Source organism: Hypanus sabinus, chromosome 21 (assembly GCF_030144855.1).
Source record: "Hypanus sabinus isolate sHypSab1 chromosome 21, sHypSab1.hap1, whole genome shotgun sequence".
In the NCBI taxonomy this organism is placed as follows: Eukaryota; Metazoa; Chordata; class Chondrichthyes; order Myliobatiformes; family Dasyatidae; genus Hypanus; species Hypanus sabinus.
Window position 1 is genome coordinate 14,144,828 of NC_082726.1, and position 20,678 is coordinate 14,165,505.

General features: G+C 40.6%; 1 protein-coding gene across 4 annotated transcripts in view; it reads left to right on the top strand.

Annotated features, from left to right (window-relative positions):
• usp3 (ubiquitin specific peptidase 3) overlaps positions 1 to 20,241 on the top strand; it is a 117,669-nt gene extending 97,428 nt beyond the window's left edge. For all 4 annotated transcript variants that reach the window (XM_059945999.1, XM_059946000.1, XM_059946002.1 and 1 more), the window contains exons 12-15: positions 8,037 to 8,155; positions 9,810 to 9,923; positions 11,971 to 12,038; positions 18,473 to 20,241. In XM_059945999.1, the coding sequence (XP_059801982.1) occupies positions 8,037 to 8,155; positions 9,810 to 9,923; positions 11,971 to 12,038; positions 18,473 to 18,641 (470 nt within the window). In that variant the 3' untranslated portion in view covers positions 18,642 to 20,241. The remainder of the gene's footprint in view (positions 1 to 8,036; positions 8,156 to 9,809; positions 9,924 to 11,970; positions 12,039 to 18,472) is intronic.
• Positions 20,242 to 20,678: the final 437 nt, after the last annotated feature.

A 20,678-nucleotide genomic window follows, 5' to 3' on the forward strand; every position in this document is an offset into this window, starting at 1 on the left:
TTCAATATATCGATTATCTATTAACTTACAGCGTTGCTCTCACTGTGATTTCTAATGCTTGCAAAACAACTTCTGCTCGGGTCTGCCTCGTGGTTAGCCCCCACCCTCGTGTTGATCTCAAACCGCTATTTTCCCACAAGACGCGGCGAAACCGGATGTGACGTCATCGCATGCCGATATATTTACAGGCAATGAATATACTTTAAACACTTCTAATTCTAACTAGAAAATACTAACAAATGAATTACTAAGTGAAAATATTATAAACTAAATAACTGTCATAAAGACTACACAAACCTCCTTGGATATCAGCAAGATGGCGCCAGCGTAAATTGGTGCCTCTGAGGTACCAGTTCTCCTCTAAATCTACTTCTGAATTACTTTCTCTACAATCTGAAGCATGTAAATTTCCTCTGATGGACTACGAAATCCCATCAGTGATTTTCAGATCTGACAGTCAACGATTGAATGTAGAGCAGAAATCATGAACTCCACCAGAGCAGTTAGCGCGGTTCCTTTAAGGGTCAACTCATGGCCGGAAACGCAGTAGGAGCGACAGAATTCAAAGCCGGCTGAAGCGCAGAGAGATGAGGCCTCCTCAATCCCGCATCTTGTTGGCAAATATGCAGTTGCTGGAGAATAATATTGATGATCTCAGGACAAGGCTGCTGTATCAAAGACAGATGATTATTATCAAAGACAGACAATTACTTATTGCAGTGAAACTTAGTTAACAGTGAATATGCTGGACGTAGTTATCTGACCAAAAGGTTTAAAGATTTTCAGAATGGATCAAACCGCAAACTCTGGTAAGGAAAAAGGTGGAGGCATGTGCTTTTCTTTAATCAATTCTTAGTGTATGGATGTTGGAATTAAGTCGGCCTCTTGTTCCCCTGACTTAAAATACGTAACAATTAAATGTAGACCATTCTATCTGCTGCGGGTGTTCTCGTCCGTGACCCTGACCGCAGTTTATATACCACCAACAGCCCTTGCGCATCTCACAATGTCATCTTCAGGTAAGAAACAGTTCATCCCAATGCATCTCAAATTATAGTCGGTGACTTTAGCCAAGCCTTTTTGAAGAAAACCCTGCCCAGTTGTCACCAGCATGTAACCTTTTGCACCAGAGGTCCCAACAATCTAGACCACAGCTACACCACGATAAGGAATGCCTATCATTCCTTTCTGAGACCGCATTTTAGCAAATCAGACTACTTGGCTGTACTCCTACCTGAATGCAGACGGAGCCTAAAAAGCAAGGCATGGTTGTAAAAGGCTGAAGAATGGTTTCAGGATAGCCTAGAATCAGTGGATTGGGTCATGTTCAAGAATTTAACTGAGGACCTGAATGACTACACCAGGGCTATAACATACTTTATTAAAACAGCTTTGTATGAGTGTGTCCCCGTGAAATTGTTCAAGGCTTGCCCCAGTCAGAAGCCCTCAATGAACCATGAGATCTGGAATTTGCTAATAGCCAGAGCAGAGGCATTCAGGTCTGGAAATCAGAAATGCTATAAGAGGTGCAGGTATGATCTCCAGAAATCCATCTTGCAGGCAAAGTGGAGGTTCTGGTCTGGAATCAACGAGGGACGCTCGACAACTGTGGCGGGGTTTGAATGCCATAACTACCTACAAAGTTAAATCTTGTGACATAGGGGGTCAACAGCTTCGCCTCCAGATGAGCTTAATGCTTTCTGTACTCACTTTAACCACCAGAGTAAGGAGGACCCATCACACACCCCCATGTGTCCCGAAGATGCTTTGGCTTCAGTATCTGAAGATGATGTGTGGACTGCCTTCAAGAGAATGAATTTGAGGAAAGCATCCCATCCGGACGGAGTACCTGGCTGAATACTGAAGACCTGTGCTGACCAACTGGCTGTGCGTTCACGGATATCTTCAACCTGTCATTCCAGCCGTGTTACCCACCTGCCTCCAAGCAGGCTCCAACCATACCAATGCCAAGAAGAGATTGGTGACCTGCCTCAGTGACTATGGCCCTTTGGCACTTGCATACATCCACAGTGATGCAGAGGCTGATATTAAAGCATATCTGCTCCTATTTGAGTGGCAACTTGGATCCAGTCCCAATTTGCCTACTGAAGCAGCAGGTCTACAGCAGATACCACCTCATTGGCTCTTCACACAATCTTGGAAAATTTGGACAGCAAAGATGCATACATCAGGATGTTCTTTATTGATTAAAGCTCAGCATTTAAATACTATTATCTTAAAGCTAATCAGTAAACTCCCAAGACCTGGGCCTTGACCCCCTTGTGCAGTTGAATCCTGGATTCCTCACTTGTAGACCCCAGTCATTTCAGATTGGCAAAAACATCTCTCCTACAATCTCCATCAGCACAGATGTACCACAGACGTGTGCTTAGCCCCCTGCTCTACTCGCTTTACACCTACGACCGTGTGGCTAAGTACAGCTCCAACACCATATACAAGTTTGCTGATGACACCACTGTTGTGGGCTGTATCAAAGGTGGTGATGAATCTGCATTCAGGAGGGAGATTAAAAATTTGGCTGAGTGGTGTTCTAACAACCTCTCAATGTCAGCAAGACCAAGGAATTGATTTGACATCTCATCAGGAATATGGCAGTGATTTTATGTCTTTCTAACTATCTAACTGTCACTATGCTCACAGGAGCTTCTCCATCCACTGCTGGAAGAATAAACAATATCAAACTGAAATGTTCACCTTAAAGGTTGTAGGGTGTTTAAACCAAAACTAATAAGTGAGCAATGTTGGGAAGAGTTGAGGTGGACAGTAACTTGGATTCTAAGAACATCAAAAATGACAGACTAGTTATCTTTGAAGCTTTTAGTTGTTTGCTGCTATGGAGTTCTTGCCCTCTTCCTTCGCTGTGGGCTTAAGAACACTGACTGGTTGGATGGAAGTCATTTTGATGTGTTTTGTCAGCACATTGCAGATATATTGGAACAAAAAGCAATTAGACCATAGGCCGCTTGCCCCTTTGAGTCTGCTCTGCCATTCAATCATGGTTGATGCTTTTCTACTCTTCTCTCTTCCTCCCCCCCCCCCCCAGCCCCACTTCTCCACGTAACCTTTGATGCTGTGTCCAATCAAGAACCTATCAAGCTCTGCCATAAGTACACCCAACGACCAGGCCTCCACAGCTGCCTGTAGCAATAAATTCCACAAGTTCATCATCCTCCAGCAAAAGAAATTTCTCTGCATCTGCTTTAAATGGACACCTCTCTGTCCTGAGGCTGTGCCCACTTGTCATAGAATCCCCCATCATGGGAAACGTCCTTTCCACATCTACCATGTCTAGGCCTTTTAACATTCAAAAGGTTTCAAACCCAGTGAGTACAGACCCAGAGTTATCAAATGACCCTCATATGATAACCCTTTCATTCCCGGAATCAACTTTGTGAACCTCCTCTGAACCCTCTCCAATGCCAGCACATCTTTTCTTAGATGAGGAGCACAAAACTATTCACAGTATTCAGGGTGAGGCCTCACCTGTTCTTGTATTCTAGACCATTTGCCTTCCTCGCCACTGACTCTACCTGCAAGTTAATCTTTATGTTTTGATATTGTTTGCTAGCTTGCTTTCATATTTCATCTTTTTCTTGCTAATGATTCTTTTATTTGTTCTTTGTAGGGTTTTAAAAGCTTCACAATCCTGGTTTGTTGTATGCACCCCCCACCCCCGTCAGCCACAAGGGTATTTCTTTCTTTTTAGAAAGGATCTGTCCTGCATCTTCATTTTCCCCAGAAACTCATGTCGTTGCTGCTCTCATTCCAATTTACTCCCTCATACAACTGTAATTTCCTTTATTGCACTGAAATACTGCTAGTTCAGACTTTACTTTTTCCTTATCAAATTTCAAGTTAAACTCAATCATATCATGATCACTGCCCTCTAAGGGTTCTTTTACATTAAGCTCCCTAATCACCTCCAGTTCATTCCATTACACCCAATCCAGTATAGCTGATCCTCTAGTAGGCTCAACAATTGCTCGAAAAAGCCATCTCATAGGCATTCTACAAACTCATTCTCTTGAGATCCATTACCAACCTGATTTTCTTCATCGACATGCATGTTGAAATCTTCCATGACTATCATAACATTGCCCTTTTGACTCGCCTTTTCTATTTCCCATAGTAATCTGTGGTCCACATTCCAGCCACTGCTGGGGGAGGCCTATAGATCACCACATCTGCAATTATTATGCATCTCATATGTGGATTAAGCAGAAATCTATTTGCTGCTTAGTGGCATTCAATCATCACTCAAATCATTGATCCCTGATGGGCATCAAATTCTCCCATTGAAATAGAACTACATCTCAGCAGAGTGATGTCAAGCAGGACAAGTAAGGATGTGTTCTGAATTTACTACTACAAATAGTCAACCTTGGCTTGTTTTCTGTTGGAGAATCTTGATCCATAGTTTTTGATTAGTAGTGAAGTGATATGTGCAACTCACTTTGAAGAAAGCTGCATGCAGATCTCCTATGGGATTAATTTCTTCTTTACGTCAGTTGCAGTTGATCCTAGCCTGCAATGCGATGCCAGCAACCAGCTGTGCAGCTGGTCAGATTTAAGAATTCTGACTAACAGAATGATGAAAATTTAAGTTTAAGTAACTTTATTGAATTACTGTGGACTTTAGAAATAAAGGTCAGCCGGCATTCTACATGTAAAATTGGTGCTGCAGAACAAGAGGCACTGTTATAGTTCCACTACACATAAACAAGGCATTTTTAAAAAGCTTATTTATTCATCACTGAGCAAAGCAAGGTCTTTTTGGAGTTAAGAATTTTCAAGACAATTGATTCCTACTCATTACACTGTCAAAAACTGCAACAGTGCACCCTTTGCAGGTAGTGAATCCTTGTCAGTGACTTGTGATTTTGGTCTTCCATGCATGTGACAAAGGTTATTGACAGTTCCAGTCATGCATTGAAAACAGATGGCATCACTGTTTTCAAATTCTAGGCCATCTGAGTCCCGACTGTATATAATAATCAAAAATGCTAATGTACATTAGTCACATAATTATTGGTATCTCATTACCTTGACCTGGATAATCTAAAGTACTTGACTAAGTATTTTTAATGACAATTGAAAAGAAAAGCAACAAATTATGAATGACATGTTTGCCAATTAACCATTTATAACTGTCATTTTTTAACATGTAGGAAGTTACTGGCCAGCAATTAATAACATCACAAATCTACCCAATTAAGTACTTTATTTCCAGTTCCCAGTGTGAAGCTAGAAAAGTTATGTGACTGTTTTATATTGCAGAAAGACTAAATGGGTCCGTCATTGATTATAAGTCTGCAAGGCTCTCTTCCTCTTACACAGGACTACTTTGACTCTAACCTGAAATCTCACTTCACATTTTTGGTCAGGGTCAAAACAATAAATTTGATGCATTGGTAAAATGAGAAACTTGTAGGCAAGCCCTGCATCTGAGAATCATACGGTCTAGAAACACCCTTCAACTCAACTTGTCTATGCTGACTAAGTTGTCAGCCGGAGCTTTGATTACTTTCTTATCCATGTACCTGTCTAAATGTCTCTTAAACATAATTTTACCTGCTTTGACAGCTTTAGTGTGGTACCCATCTACTTTAAGCAGGCTTCAATCGTACCGGTGTCCAAGAAGAGTGTGGTAAGCTGTCTAAATGACTGTTGCCCAGTGGCACTTGCATCCACAGTGATGAAGTGTTTTGAGAGGCTGGTGTTGAAGCAGATCAGCTCCTGTCTGGGTGGTGACGTGAATCAGCTCCAATTCACCTAACCAAACAAGACTACAGCAAATGAATCCTGGAACATCTGGACAGCAAGGATAAGTGCATCAGGATGCACTTTATCACTTCAGATCAGCATTTAATACCATCATCCCCTCAACTAATCAGTAAATTAACTCCAAGACCTGGACCTAAGTACCACCTTGTACAATGGGATCCTGAATTTCCTAACTTGCATAGACCCCAGTGAGTCTGGATTGGCAAAAACACAATCTCTATCAGCCCAGGAGCACCACAAGGATGTGTACTTAGCTGCAGTCATAGGTGTAAAATGAGTAGAGCAGGGGGTGAGTACAGCTCCAACACCATACATGTTTGCTGATGACTCCGCTGTTGTGTGCTGTATCAAAAGTGGTGATGAATCTGCGTACAGGAGGGAGACTGAAAATTTGGCTGAGTGGTGCAAGAACCTCTCACTCAATGTCAGTAAGACCAAGGAATTGATTGTAGACTTCAGGAGAGGGAAACCAGAGGTCCATCAGCCAGTAATCATTGGAGGAACAGAGGTGGAGAGGGTCAGTAACTTTAAATTCCTAGATGTTACTATCTCAGGGGACCTGTACTGGATATAATTGTGAAGAAAGCACAACAATGCCTCTACTTCCTCAGGAGTTTGCAGAGAACCTTGGCAAACTGCTATAGAAGTGTAGTGGAAAGTGTGTTGACTGGCTACATTCCAGCCTGGTTTGGGAACACCAATGCTTTTGAGTGGAAAATCCTACAAAAGGTAGTGGATTCAGCCCTGTACATCACATTTAAAGCTTCCCAACCATTGAGCACATGTACATGAAAGGTTACTGTAGCAGCCAACATAAGAGATCACCACCACCCAGGCCATGCTCTTTTCTTGCTGCTGCCATCAGGTAGAAGGTACAAGTGCCTCCGGTTCAAGAACAGTTGCTGCTACTCAGTCATCAGGCTCTTGAACAAAAGTGGAAAGCTACACTCATTTAAGGACGCGTTTATCTTATTTCATGATTGTTGTTTGTTGCTATTTATTTATACCTGCACTTGCACAGTTTGTTGCCCATTGATCCTGTTAAGTCTGCACACAGAAAAAGAATCTCAGGGTTGTTTGTGGTGACATGTATGTACTCAGCTAATAGATTTTACTTTGAACTTTTTCTGCCAGCTCGTCCAATATATCCACCACCCAGTGGAAAAAATTGCTCCTCAGGTCCCTTTTTAAAATTTCCCCTCTTACCTTAAAATAAGCCCTCTAGTTTTAGATTCCCCTATCCTGGCAAAAAGACTTATCTATGCCCCGGTGATACTTGTGCAAAGGGTCACCCATCAGCCCTCTAAGCTCCAGAATAAAAGAAATCCCAACCTCTCCAGCTCCTTATCAAGACCGCCAGTCCTGATAATGTCCTTGTCAATCTTTTTGCACTCTTTCTGTTGTTGGGCTACCAGAAATAAAAATACTCTCAACTGTGGTCTCACCAATGACTGGAACAGTCATAGCATGACATGCCAACTCCTGTACTCAGGACCCTGACAAATGAAGGCATGCATGTCAAATGCAGCCTTCACAATCCAGTCTAAGTGTAACTTTTCAGGGAACTATGTACTTATATCCCCAAGTACAACTGTCTCCAGGGCCCTTCCGTTCTGCAGTCTGGTGACTCCTTTGTGTTCCTCTGTATTTTCCCCCCTCTGTGTTTCTGTGTGATTCATGTAACTGAATTACTATTTTAAAATAAGTTCACAACTATTTTTGTTATTGCCTAATTTATTTTGGTGAATGTGATTAAAACTAGCACAACAAGTTTTTGTTTTCCATTTGTATACTAGAACATCTAATGGCTTCCTGGGACCTGATAAATGAAGTGAAAAAGACACGGTACGCATTGTGCATTGACATTCCCAAATACCGACATTAGGACACTACCCAACAAAAGACTTGCGTTGTGGTTTGGATATATTTGGGCATTGCAAAATACATCAATAGTTTAAAAAAAACAACTGCTATGGGTTATTACAACATATTGGACAGCAAGGCCTGCAGTTCTTAGGACAAGTTATTCAAGTGGGCATTTCCATTGCCTCTGTAGCCCATCAGACTGTCTTACCTACTCCAGTAATAAGATCTGAACAAATTAAGGCAAGGATAAAATCACTGATATATACTACCACTTTTAATTTTTTTGAGGTGTTATGCAGGCATTTACAAATGGAATATTTAGTGAAGTCAGTGATTACAGTCAAGTTGATTTTTTTTTGTTCCAGATTGCCTGCGCAGTTTCACAGACCTGGAGGAGTTGGATGAAACAGAGCTATATATGTGCCATAAGTGTAAAAAGCGACAGAAGTCCACCAAAAAATTTTGGATTCAAAAGTTGCCAAAGGTTAGTATTTATTTGAAAAATAATAAAAATGCAGGTATAGGAAATATAAAATAAAACCTGAAAGTGCTGGAAATACTGAATTGAGCAGTATTCGTAGAGAGAAGATTAACATTTCAGGTTGTCACTGATGAAAGATTGTCAACTTGAAAGAGTAATTGTTTCTGTCATGTATTTAATAATTAAATAATATTTGAGTAATTTTCTGTATCTGTGTATATGCATTCATTTAATTGTTATATATAAAAATACATTAATTATATATGTCATTATGTTACCATGTGATACCTGCACACCTCACTTAAAGACTAAGTTACACCGGTAATTTTGGACTCCATCTTCATTTGAATTAGTTTAATGTTTTGAAATTACAAAATACAAGTCTTCGCCTACAGATGCAGCTCGATTTGGCATTTCTTCCATTTTTTGCTTTAAGCAGCTAAGTAGCTGTACTGATTGACGGAGTTTAGTTGCATTTTCTGTCTTGACTGTACTTACCAATTTCTTGCTCTCCTTTGAGTGCTAAAATGCTCCTAATCTTCCGGTGTGTTACTTTTTGTTGTCAGCTTCATAAGTTTCTTGGGTTTTCATATGAGGCATATGTGGACAATGCTTCCTATTTTCTGTTTTTTTAAATTAAAAATATTGGGCATTTGCAATATTATAGAGGTTGTACCTAACTTAAGACATGCGAGCATATTTTATTCAAGTATGCTTAATTTACTACGTTGCCTAATAGTGTAGATTATTAGCTATATTAATGATTCAGGTAGAATTTTCATTCTTGGAAGTGATGTACTGTAACTAGAATAAACTTTATAAACTGCAGAAACTTCTGGAACTAGATGCTTAAAACTTCCTCCAAATTGGTTTACCCCATTATCTGTAATTCTGTGTGTCTGTTGAATGGATTAATGATGTTGATGGCAATTCCATTCCACTTGTTATGAAGGCCTTTTTATTAATTTATTTGAACCTGGATGTTGCTGGCAAGGTCAGCATTTATTGCTGATCCCTCATTGTCCTTAAGTGGTGAGTCATTTTCTGCAATCACTAGCGAAGATAGTCCTGCCAAGTAGTTTGAGGCAGTTCTAGGAGTGGCAATTCTACTATGCGATGATCCAGCTGTGATGATTAGAGATGCATTTCAAAGTGAGCGTGGCATGTGACCTTGTGGGTTGTTCTCAGATTCTTGCTCCTTTAGCAGAAACAATGTATTTGAGATGTATTGATGTATTTTGGACATGTTATTGCAAAGGCTGCAATTATGCCATCTACACAATGCAGAGTGCTCATTGGTGGAGGGAGTTCATGTTATGCACCTGAAAGGAGATAGCTGTTCAGTTGAAAGATTTTGGAGCATTTCAGCAAAGTAGTTTTCTTTATCTCCACTTTTATTCATTGTGCTGTTGTCACTAGTTAAATGTGTTTCAGGTTCTCATTTTATGTAACATTGGCACTGTAAAGAGAAGTCATTATCCTGCCGCCTTATATAGATTTTAAATGAAAATGCTTTAATACATTTACTAAAAGCATGATTCCTCCTTTCTAATATTTCTCTGTTGCAACCCAAGGCTTTGAAGGAAACTATTATTTTGTAACTGTATAACTGAATTAGTTTTCACTTTTAAAATACCATTTTCCTCCCCCTCTTTAGGTGCTATGTTTGCATCTGAAGCGATTTCATTGGACAGCTTATCTGCGAAACAAGATAGATACATATGTAGAGTTCCCTCTGCGAGGCCTAGACATGAAGTGCTTCTTATTGGAGGTAAATACACTTTAGAATTGTTTGCCTGATTTATATCTATAAGTATTTAAATTGTTACAGAGTTAAAGACTTAGTGGAAATGGTGTACATAATAGTATGTGAGCTGTTGCATACCATTGTAACTTGTGCCCCATCCATCTAGCACTGCCCCACAGAGCAGTGATTCATGATGAGGCCCTTGATTCAATATCTTAAGCACTTGAGGCAAATACCTGCCTTAAACGTATTTGGCTGTGTACTGTGTGCCAGGACCCTTGTGTGAACCCCTGCTCTTAAACGTTCTCCCAGTAATGAATCTCCATGAGTTTGGTGTGATGTTGGCTGTGAAGCCTAGTGGTGTGGCTGCTCAGCAATGAGGGTCTTTGAAACTGCATCCTCTGGCATTGTCGGGCTGCTTTAAACTGCTCAACCACCCAGATCCTGCAATCTCCTCGTCATTACCTTGTTGGATGTGTTAGAGGTCGATCTCCCCTCATTTCTGTACACAGTTCCCTGTGGAACCTTGGTAGAATTTCTCTATGGTGACAGGCCCAATAGGCAGCCTCTTCACACTGAACTTTGGTTCACTGCTGGATTTACACTGGGTTCCCAACAGAGCAGCACTGAGTTGTTGAAAGGGCAGGGGTTCACAGCAGATTCCCAGCACAGCAGCCTGGGAGTAACTTGTCCATATGTTAATGACCTACTTTTGTCCTCTATTTTGTCAGATTGCACCCTACATGCAAACAAGGTACAGTGTAAGTGTTTGTAGCTGAACATCTTGTAGTTTTTCATTTACCTTTTCATATTGGCTGCCTCTGACTTTGCGAGTAGCATATGGATAAATATCACATGTTCTTATACTTTGCTTTTCCTGGTGGATTATGGTAATATACTATATGTGCACAATATTCTGCACATCGTACTTTGCAGTCTTAAGCATACCCACTCTACAATTCCCAGTCAAAGCAACAGGCTGGGGACTTTGAGCCCAGATTTTGCTAGAGGCAAAAAAAAAGATTGGTTCTTTGCCATCTGTTGCCTGGCATCCATCCTGATCTTCTGCACTTTCCTCCAGTCATGCTGTGCGGACCTTTTGAACCTACTAAATCCTGCTAGGACCTATCAAAGTGGTGGTACAGCCGCAGTTTTGAACACAGTGGGGGTACTCAAATAACAAAGCAAAGAAGTGAATGGGGTAACACGCTGGTGACTGACTGAATTTTAGCCAGGACACTTGGGGAGCTTCCTACTCCTTTGATTAGTAACATCCAATAAGTCCTGTTGTGAGGTTTGAACATGGGGCCAATTGACTTGTGACTGAATATTTTATGACAAACGCAGGCAGGCACTTCTCTTTCCCCCCCCCCCCCCCCCCATAAGTTTATTTATTTTTTATATTTAGAGAAACAGCATGGAACAATCCCTTCTGGCCCAACAAGCCACACCACCCTACATCCACCTATCTAACATTAGCCTCATCACAGGACAATTTACAATGACCAATTAATCACTAACTGGCATCTGTGGACTGTGGGAGGAAACCCACACAGTCATGGGGAGAGCATACAAACTCCTTAGAGACAGTGCCAGAATTGAACTCCAAATCCCGGAACGCCCCAAGCTGTAATAGCATCACACTGACTGCTACACCACCATGTACCATCTAAGTTCCTCAGTTTGGGAAAAAAAAAAGAAAAACCAACTTAGCAGTTTATAAACTTCAAACACGAGGAAATCTGCAGATGCTGGAAATTCAAACAACACACACAAAATGCTGGTGGAACACAGTAGGTCAGGCAGCATCTATAGGGAGAAGCACTGTCGACATTTCGGGCCCGAAACGTCGACAGTGCTTTTCCCTATAGATGCTGCTTGGCCTACTGTATTCCACCTGCATTTTGTGTGTGCAGTTTATAAACTTGCAAAACTTGCAAACTTGCAGGTCGAGACTACAGGAAAACTGTGTCCCTGGTGGATTAAAGAGAGAAAGCCTTTTTAAAAATGTTGTGGTTAATTTGAAAGAACAGAATGACTGGTTTAATGATCTCCTTTCCCCCTTCTCTAGCCTGAGAACAGTGGTCCGGAGAGCTGTCTGTATGACCTTGCAGCAGTGGTGGTGCACCATGGTTCAGGGTGAGCACCTGATTTTAGACCTCGGTTATTAAACTTGACGTGCAATGTTAGAGTGCAATAGTGTTTTAGGGATTAAATAGTGTGACAAGTACAGTATCAAATAGCCTAATCTGTTCAAATGACTTAATCTAATCACCAGCTTTTTAGATGTGGTGTAAGTAGTGAATACTGATCAAATAGAGATGATGTTGATGCGGAGGTAAATTAAGTTGATGTTTGAGTATACTGTCAGCGCTCAGTTAGCGGCAACTGGTTCAAATGGCCTCAAGAATCCTTCTAAACATACAAGTATTAAGACTAAGTAAATATTAATAGTTTTAAGTTAAATTTTCTTTCTCCTAATCCTATATCTGTTAGTTTTAAACAATTTATATAAAAATCTTTTAAATAAAATGCTTTTCATAGTTGTTGTAAAGCTAGAAAGGCTTAAAATTGCTTCCCATTTTGTCCAGATCTCTTGTTTAGAAAAAAATGTTTGTGGACATGTGCCAGTATAACCATGTACATACATAACAAAATGAATGACCTTAGTCATTTCCTCTTATAATGTGACTTGCTATGGATTGTTTGTTTCACTTTGCTTTCGTTAAAAGTCCTATACTGACTGGTAGTCTTGTACTAATTAGTAATCCTACAACACTGTCCCTGTGGGATTTTGGTACCAATGTTCATTGCACACCTCCATAGTTACAGGTTTGTCAGAAATGGATTTGTAAGAGTGAGACCAAATTCCCCGTTGTTTCTGCAAAACTGGTGACCACCTGGCTTCCTCTATCTGTCCCAGGACTAATGTGTTCACATGCTGGCCAGTTCACAGCAGGTGTCAGAGTTGTGGAGGAGCATGCTGACCCGCTCTTTTCATCAGGAGGTAAACAGAAAATGACATGAAGGTGGTGAGATCCAAAAGAATGGGAAAAGTCAGACCCTTAAACTGCTCTGAGCTGGGTAATGAACTAGTCACTTAACTGCTTATCTTAAGCGATCTCAGGTCAACTTGGAAACCCAATGGACGGCATCTTTAAAGCCAGATATTTGTCACAAGACCAATTGGTTGTTTTCAGTTGAAATTGTAATTCAGCTAAGTGTTCTGTTTTAATAAAATCCCCTGTTATTGTTTAGATTCAGACATTAATGTTTGTGTTCAGGCAACCACAGGAAAATAATGACATGTTTAGGTATGTTCTTTGATTGGCTCTCGGTTGTGCTGGAGTGCAGTAAATCAGCAAATAACTTCTAAAGAGCTTTTTGTTTTTCATTGAACAAAAATTGCAATGAAAATTGAAAGTTGGAGAAAGATGCTGCTCATTGGATTAAATGTATTCTGGTACCTGACAAGTTAAAGACAATTTTCAATGTTATCTAACACTGTCCTCTGTGGAGCGTAATTTGGCAAAGCAAATGAAGTTTTGCATTCAGTTTCTAGTACAAGGCTGGTTTTATGATGCTGTAACTGTAGACCTCTGATAAGATGCATCTTGGCTACTCTGTGGAGTTCTGATTACTGAGACTATGGAAGCATTCAAACCCCAGATACAGCCAGCACAGATGAGTGAAGCTTGTACCTAGTGTATGAGGAAAGATTCGAGAAAGCTCAATTCTTTAGGTTTGAAGTCAGATGAAAGGGCTGAGATGTGAATCTGCAGAGATTCACATTAAACACTCAAGTTACAGCGGGGGAATGGTTCGAGTAATACTTGCCACAAAAAATTAGGCCTTAAAAATGGGCATCTGAAAGCTATTATGCAAGTTGGAGCCATTTAACAAACATTAGTGGAGGTGGCCCACAACTAACCTTCAAGTGGACAGGAGTTGTTATAATAAATTCAGTAGGATAAAACCTAGAAGGTTCACAAAAATGCTTAAGGGAAAGATCCACGTACATTATGGTGGTAAGCATGCACCATTAATAAGATTTGTATTAATAGACAATAGGTGCAGAAGTAGACCATTCGGCCCTTCGAGCCTGCACCACCATTTTGAGATCATGGCTGATCAATTACTATCAATACCCTGTTCCTGCCTTGTCCCCATATCCCTTGATTCCCCTATCCATAAGATACCTATCTAGCTCCTCCTTGAAAGCATCCAGAGAATTGGCCTCCACTACCTTCCAAGGCAGTGCATTCCAGACCCCCACAACTCTGGGAGAAGAAGTTTTTCCTTAACTCTGTCCTAAATGACCTACCCCTTATTCTCAAACCATGCCCTCTGGTACTGGACTCTCCCAGCATCTGGAACATATTTCCTGCCTCTATTTTATCCAATCCCTTAATAATCTTACATGTTTCAATCAGGTCCCTTCTCAATCTCCTTAATTCCAGCGTGTACAAGCCCAGTCTCTCTAACCTCTCTGCGTAAGACAGTCCAGACATCCCAGGAATTAACCTCGTGAATCTACGCTGCACTTCCTCTACAGCCAGGATGTCCTTCCTTAACCCTGGAGACCAAAACTGTACACAATACTCCAGGTGTGGTCTCACCAGGGCTCTGTACAAATGCAAGAGGATTTCCTTGCTCTTGTACTCAATTCCCTTTGTAATAAAGGCCTACATTCCATTAGCCTTCTTCGCTGCCTGCTGCACTTGCTCATTCACCTTCAGTGACTGCTGAACAAGGACTCCGAGATCTCCTTGTATTTCTCCCTTACCCAACTCTACACCGTTCAGATAATAATCTGCCTTCCTGTTCTTACTCCCAAAGTGGATAACCTCACATTTATTCACATTAAACGTCATCTGCCAAGAATCTGCCCACTCACCCAGCCTGTAGACTGGCTGTAGACCAAAGTAAAGTTCCACCACTTACAGCTTCAGTTCATTATTATGGTGCACCCCTGTTTTATTTGTGCACTGGCAAATGAAAACAGACCCAGTCATGCTGGCTTAAACGAAGTGCACATTGAAAATATCAAATAATATGTTGTTATGGTAATACTGGAAATTAATTTTGAGAATAGAATTTAGCAATTGTGCCTTTAGACTATGGATAGAGGATAACATTGGCATTGGACACTGTTGCAGTGTGACAAGCTAGTGCTCTCCTCGAATGACTGTAGAGTTGCAAGGTGAGTCATGGGGGTTTATCTCTTGGGAGCCCGCTGACCTGTGCTGTGGTGCTGGGATGGATTGCGTTCAGCTGCTCTCCTCTTTTCTCAGCAACATCTTGGAAAGCGGTTGAATAAGTTTAAGGTAACTAATGGAGACCGATTAGGAATTGCAGAACTCTTTACCAAGATTATCCTCAGCAACATCCTAGTGAATCCCTTCTGCATTCTCTTCAATTCAATCACACACTTGTTATAGTGTGGTGACCAGAACTGCACACAGTCGCTCAGCTTTCAAGGTTGTAAATTAGATTAGACTTGACTTTGTGGGAGAAGCCAGAGAGTTCTTGTAAATACTTGCCCCCATGCCCAGAGGCCTGTGACTAGTAGTGTGGAGCAGGGATCAGTACTGGGTGTGTTGTTTCTCATCTATATCAATGATCAGGATGATAATGTGGTTAACTGGATCAGCAAATTTGCAGATGACACCAAGACAGAGTATAATGGACAGTGAGGAAGACGATCAGAGCTTGCAGCAAGATCTGGGCCAGCTGGGAAAATAGCAGATGGAATTGAATGCAGACAAGTGTGAGGTGTTGCACTTCGGTAGGACTAACCAGCTACAGTGAACAGTGTGGCACTGAAGAGTCCGGTAGAACAAGGGGATCTGGGGATACAGGTCCATCATTCATTGAAAGTGACATCACAGGTAGATGGGGTCATAAGTAAAGTTTTTGCCACATTGGTCTTTATAAATCAGTGTATGAGTACAGGAGATGGAATGTTAATTTGAAGTTGTATGAGATGTCGGTGAGGCCTAATTTTGAGTATTGTGCAGTTTTCAAAGGTACATTTAATATCAGAGAAATGTATACAATATATATCCAAAATTCTTTTTCTTTGCAACCATCCATGAAAGCAGAGGAGTGCCCCAAAGAATTAATGACAGTTAAATGTTAGAACCCCAAAGTCCCCCCCCCCACCAGCAAAAAAAGGCATCAGAGTCCTCCGAGCATGCAACCATGCAGCAAAGCATCAGTAAAGACATGCTTGCAGACTACTTGTTAACTGGTATTTGGCTCTGTCTCTCCCTACTGTGTCCCCGTTTCACAGCGAGAGAGAGACATAACAAACAACTTGCTGATTTACGATGTTAAAAGTTCATTGCGTCACTTTTTCTGAGCTCTGTGCCCAAAGAACTCGAGTCTCTGGGCACACAGCAAGCTTTCGATCTTCCATGTACTCCCATGACATACCAGTTTCCTGAGGAGGCACCGACCTTGAGTCCGCCCGCCTCCAGAGCCTCGAAATTCCAGAACTCTGAAAACGTGCTAGGCTTCTAGCCGTGTCCTCGGTCACCTACCTACAGGAAAGATGTAAATAGGGTACAGAGGAAATTTACAAGAATGTTGCTGGGACTAGAGGACCTGAGTTAAAAGGGAAAAATTGAATAGGTTAGTACTTTATTCCTTGTAAAGTAAAAGATTGAGGAGAGATTTAATAAAGGTATACAAAATAGAGGGGTGTAGATAGGGTAAATGTAAGTGGGCTTTTTCAACTGAGATTTGGTGGGACGACAACTAAAGCTATGCGTTATGGTGAAAGATGAAAGGTTAAAGGAGAACGTGAGGGGAAGCTTCTCTCAGAGGGTTGTGAGTGTGGAATGAGCTGCCAGTGCAACTGATGCATGTGAGTTCGACGTCAATGTCTAAGAGGAGTTTGGATAAGTACACAGATAGTAGGGATCTGGGTGGAGGTTGATAGGATTGGGCAGTTTAAATGGTTTGGCAAGGATTTATGGGCCAAAAGGCCTGTTTCTGTGCTGTACTTTTCTATGTCTTTTCCAGTGTTCTGTAATACGATTATTTGTATTTTATTATATAAGCTTGTGAATAGTTTCATCATCTGCTTGTACACATTGAGCCTCCCTTGAGTAGATGACAAAATGTACATTCATGGTGCAGTAATATTTAGTGATATTGGTTCCACTGGCAAAGCAAGGCCACAGTTCGTGTCAGTGCTGTTTATCATGGTCTAGAACTGCCACAGACAGGAGAGTTCCAGGGCTTGTCCCAGCAATAGTGATTTCCAGCTCAGCTTTTCTGGCTATCTTCCCTTGTACCTGCTGCTCTTATTCTTGTAAGTTGTAATTATCATGAGTGAGGGTGGTGCTTGTTGCTGCAGCATATTTTGTTGATGATTCACACTATGGTGATGTGTCAGATTTATTCATCTCTTTCACCACTGCCCCTCAGACTTTTGACTCCTGGCAGTAGTGTTTATTTCATTGTTTGGGACACTTCCATGTATTAAAAGTACTGTCTTGTTGAATATCATAAAAATGCAAATGCTGGAAATCTAAAATAAAAACAGAAGGTCCTTGGAGATGCTGAGCAGGTCAGTCAATATGTATGGAAAGAGGAACAGTTCACATTTCGGGTTGGAGTGTGAGAATGTTAAATTTAAATTGTGGCATGGATTGGATATTGGGAAATCTCATGGGTAAACACCCTTGCAGGTTAAATCTAATGATTGTTCACATTCCAAGTTAAGATGAAGACCTTTCAGCCTGAAATGTGATCCTGTCTCTCTTCATGGATGTTGTCTGGGTGTTTCCAGCATTTTGTTTTAATCCCATGTTGTTTGGTGTATCTGGGGTGGAGTGAATGAGCGCTTGGTGTTTGCATTTTCTCCAGATTACAATTAGTTCACAGCTAGGCTATTTATTATGACAAATGAGAAAATCTGAAGATGCTTGAAATCCAAGCAACATACACACACAATGCTGGAGGAACTCAACAGACCAGGCAGCATCCATGGAAGGGAGCAAACAGTCGCTGTTTCAGGCCAAGACCCTTCATGACTAGAGAAAATAAGATGAGAAGTCACAGTAAGAAGGTGGGGGAAGGGGAGGAAGAAATACAAGGTAGGTGGTAGATGAAACCACCTCCACTTCACCATTCCCCATTCCTATTTCCGCCTCTCAGTATATCTCCTTACCTGTCCATCACCTCTGTCTAGTGTTCTTCCCTCTTCCCTTTCTTCCATGGCCTTCTGTCCTTTCCTTTCATTCACCCTTCTCCAACCCTTATCTCTTTCATCAATCAAATTCCCGGCTCTTTACTTCACCCGTCTCCCCTTCTCCCGGTTTCGTGAGGGTCTTAGCCCAATACGTAGACTCTTTACTTTTTTCCATGGGTGTTGCTTGGCCTGCTGAGTTCCTCCAGCATATGGAGTGTGTTGCTTTATTTATGATATTTGATTTTTAAGCTTTTGGGTAAAATGAATGCAAATCTTACAAAGATCCTGAAATTTGTAATTTTGCATAAAGTTAATTGAAATAAATCTGTTATGAGTGGAGCAGTAATTGCATTTTCTTCTACCCTCTTAGAGTTGGCTCAGGTCATTATACTGCATATGCAACTCACGAAGGACGCTGGTTCCACTTCAATGACAGTACTGTTACATTGACTGAAGAAGAAACTGTAGTGAAGGCCAAGGCCTACATCTTGTTCTATGTGGAACGCCACACCAAATCGGGATCAGGCACCAAATTTTAATGCAACCTAACGTTTTTTATATGCAAGTGTTTCCCAGCCAATACTGAATTGGAGCACGCACAAACAGTTCTACATTTCCACAAGTACTTGATAGCTCAAGGCTTCTTTACATCTTGCACTTTTAAATTGCTGATGATAATTTTGTTTTTGCACCATCACTCATGCTGATACATCAATGACAGCTGGTTAATTTTAGTGTATCACAGGGTATTTTGAAATCTAGTGGTTGCTGTTGATCAAGAATTTGGAGGCTCTGACATTGAACTGTTATATTTTAAAATGGCCTCTTTAGAGTAAATTGTAGAATAGCATTTGTTGTCCTCAAGGTGCATCTACATCAGGGTTTCAAACCTCTTGCATAGCATCTTGGTTTGTGATTTCCTAATGAAACACAAGTATGTTGATTTTAGCCATTTCTGTGGTAGAATGATCTGAGTAACAGGACAAGTGTAATAAAGATTGTGGACAGAGTCCCTGAGGGGTTTTGTTTTAACAGGTTAATATTTTCATGTCTTCAAACAAGTACTGTGTATGCCTAGGACCTGGTCTTAGCATTCTGATACATTCAGTGTAAATGCACCTTGACTTTGCAGTGCTATATCTTATTCTCTTGTATATGCCCAATAATTTTTTAAAAATGAAAACAGATCATTGTCTAATTTTGTTGCCAATTCTCATGCAACCATTGTAAACACTGGTAACTCAAAACAGTGGCATTCTGCTCCACACGCACCTATTTTGCACAATTAGGTTTGTGCTTTTACATTGTAATTTGGGTATTCAACTTCATTTTTTTTTAAAGAAGCATTGAATCTTGGAAATGAGTTTTCAAAGGGGAATGATGGAGCAAAGAAAAATTGAACCGCTGAGTTTTAAAAATTGGACTCTGATTTATCCCAATACTTTGCTGGGCAGAGTAGGGTTTATGTACAGCTGTCCGCATCACTCACTGGCAATGATTTGCTAAGGTTTGATTAGATGCAGGCTGGAAAAATGGCTTGTAATTTGTGTTTTTTTTACCTGATGAAGAGAAATGAAAAGATGCCAGGTTACCTGAGAGGAAACTTGGCAGTTAATCTTTAACAAATTGTGTACACAACATGGAACAGTGGGTATAGCAATTAAGACTTTTACTCATGTAAAATGGTATATTTTCATGCCAGTATAAGTCCTTTTTATCAAAGGCGCATTCTCATTAATTCTGTTATGGTGGCCTAAGTAGTGTTTTTGAAACTGAATGTTTAATTCACATAATGAGATGGAATGATGTATTTGCATGCGGATGTACTGTGCTAGGCGGCAGCTGCGGAAGAAAAAGCCAACAAGCATTTGGGAGGTTTTCAACAGATCAGTCTCTTCAATGTGAAAACACATTCTAAACTTGAATTGCTTATTAAAACTGTATAAACTTATTTAAATGCTAATGTTTTTGGTTGCAAAACATGAACTGACATAGTAATAACATGAGATTTATTCAGTTTAAACCCCACAAAAACCTGATTGTATATGTACTACTATGGCTGCTTATAATGGTATGTATATTAGTAAATGTTCATGTATTGTTTCACTGATAGTAAAGTGCAATGTTAATGATGCAAAACTTGGTGCTGTGTCCTTACTTAAATGTGCAGTTTATTTATTTAGATAGGCCCTTCTGGGCCTTCGAGCCATGCTGCCAGTACTCACAGATTTAACTCTAACCTAACCACTAGACAATTTACAATGACAAATTAATCTACACCCTATCCTCGTTATATGCGGGGATATGTTCCTCACAGTTGATGCATAATGTGAATAATTATTTAAATGGAGAAAATAGGGATGCGTTCCAGAGGGCTTTCTAAATATGTTTTATCTGTAATTTGTTCACATTTTCATACCAATACGACACAAAAGCAGTGCCACAAGGCAACATTTATATTTCATCAATTTAAGGTAATATTCAATGTAATAAATCATAGAAAGTTAACATACTAGGGTGTACAGTACTCACCAGGTGTGTTTGCTCCGGGAGATGAGTGGTTGTTGTGGTGTCGG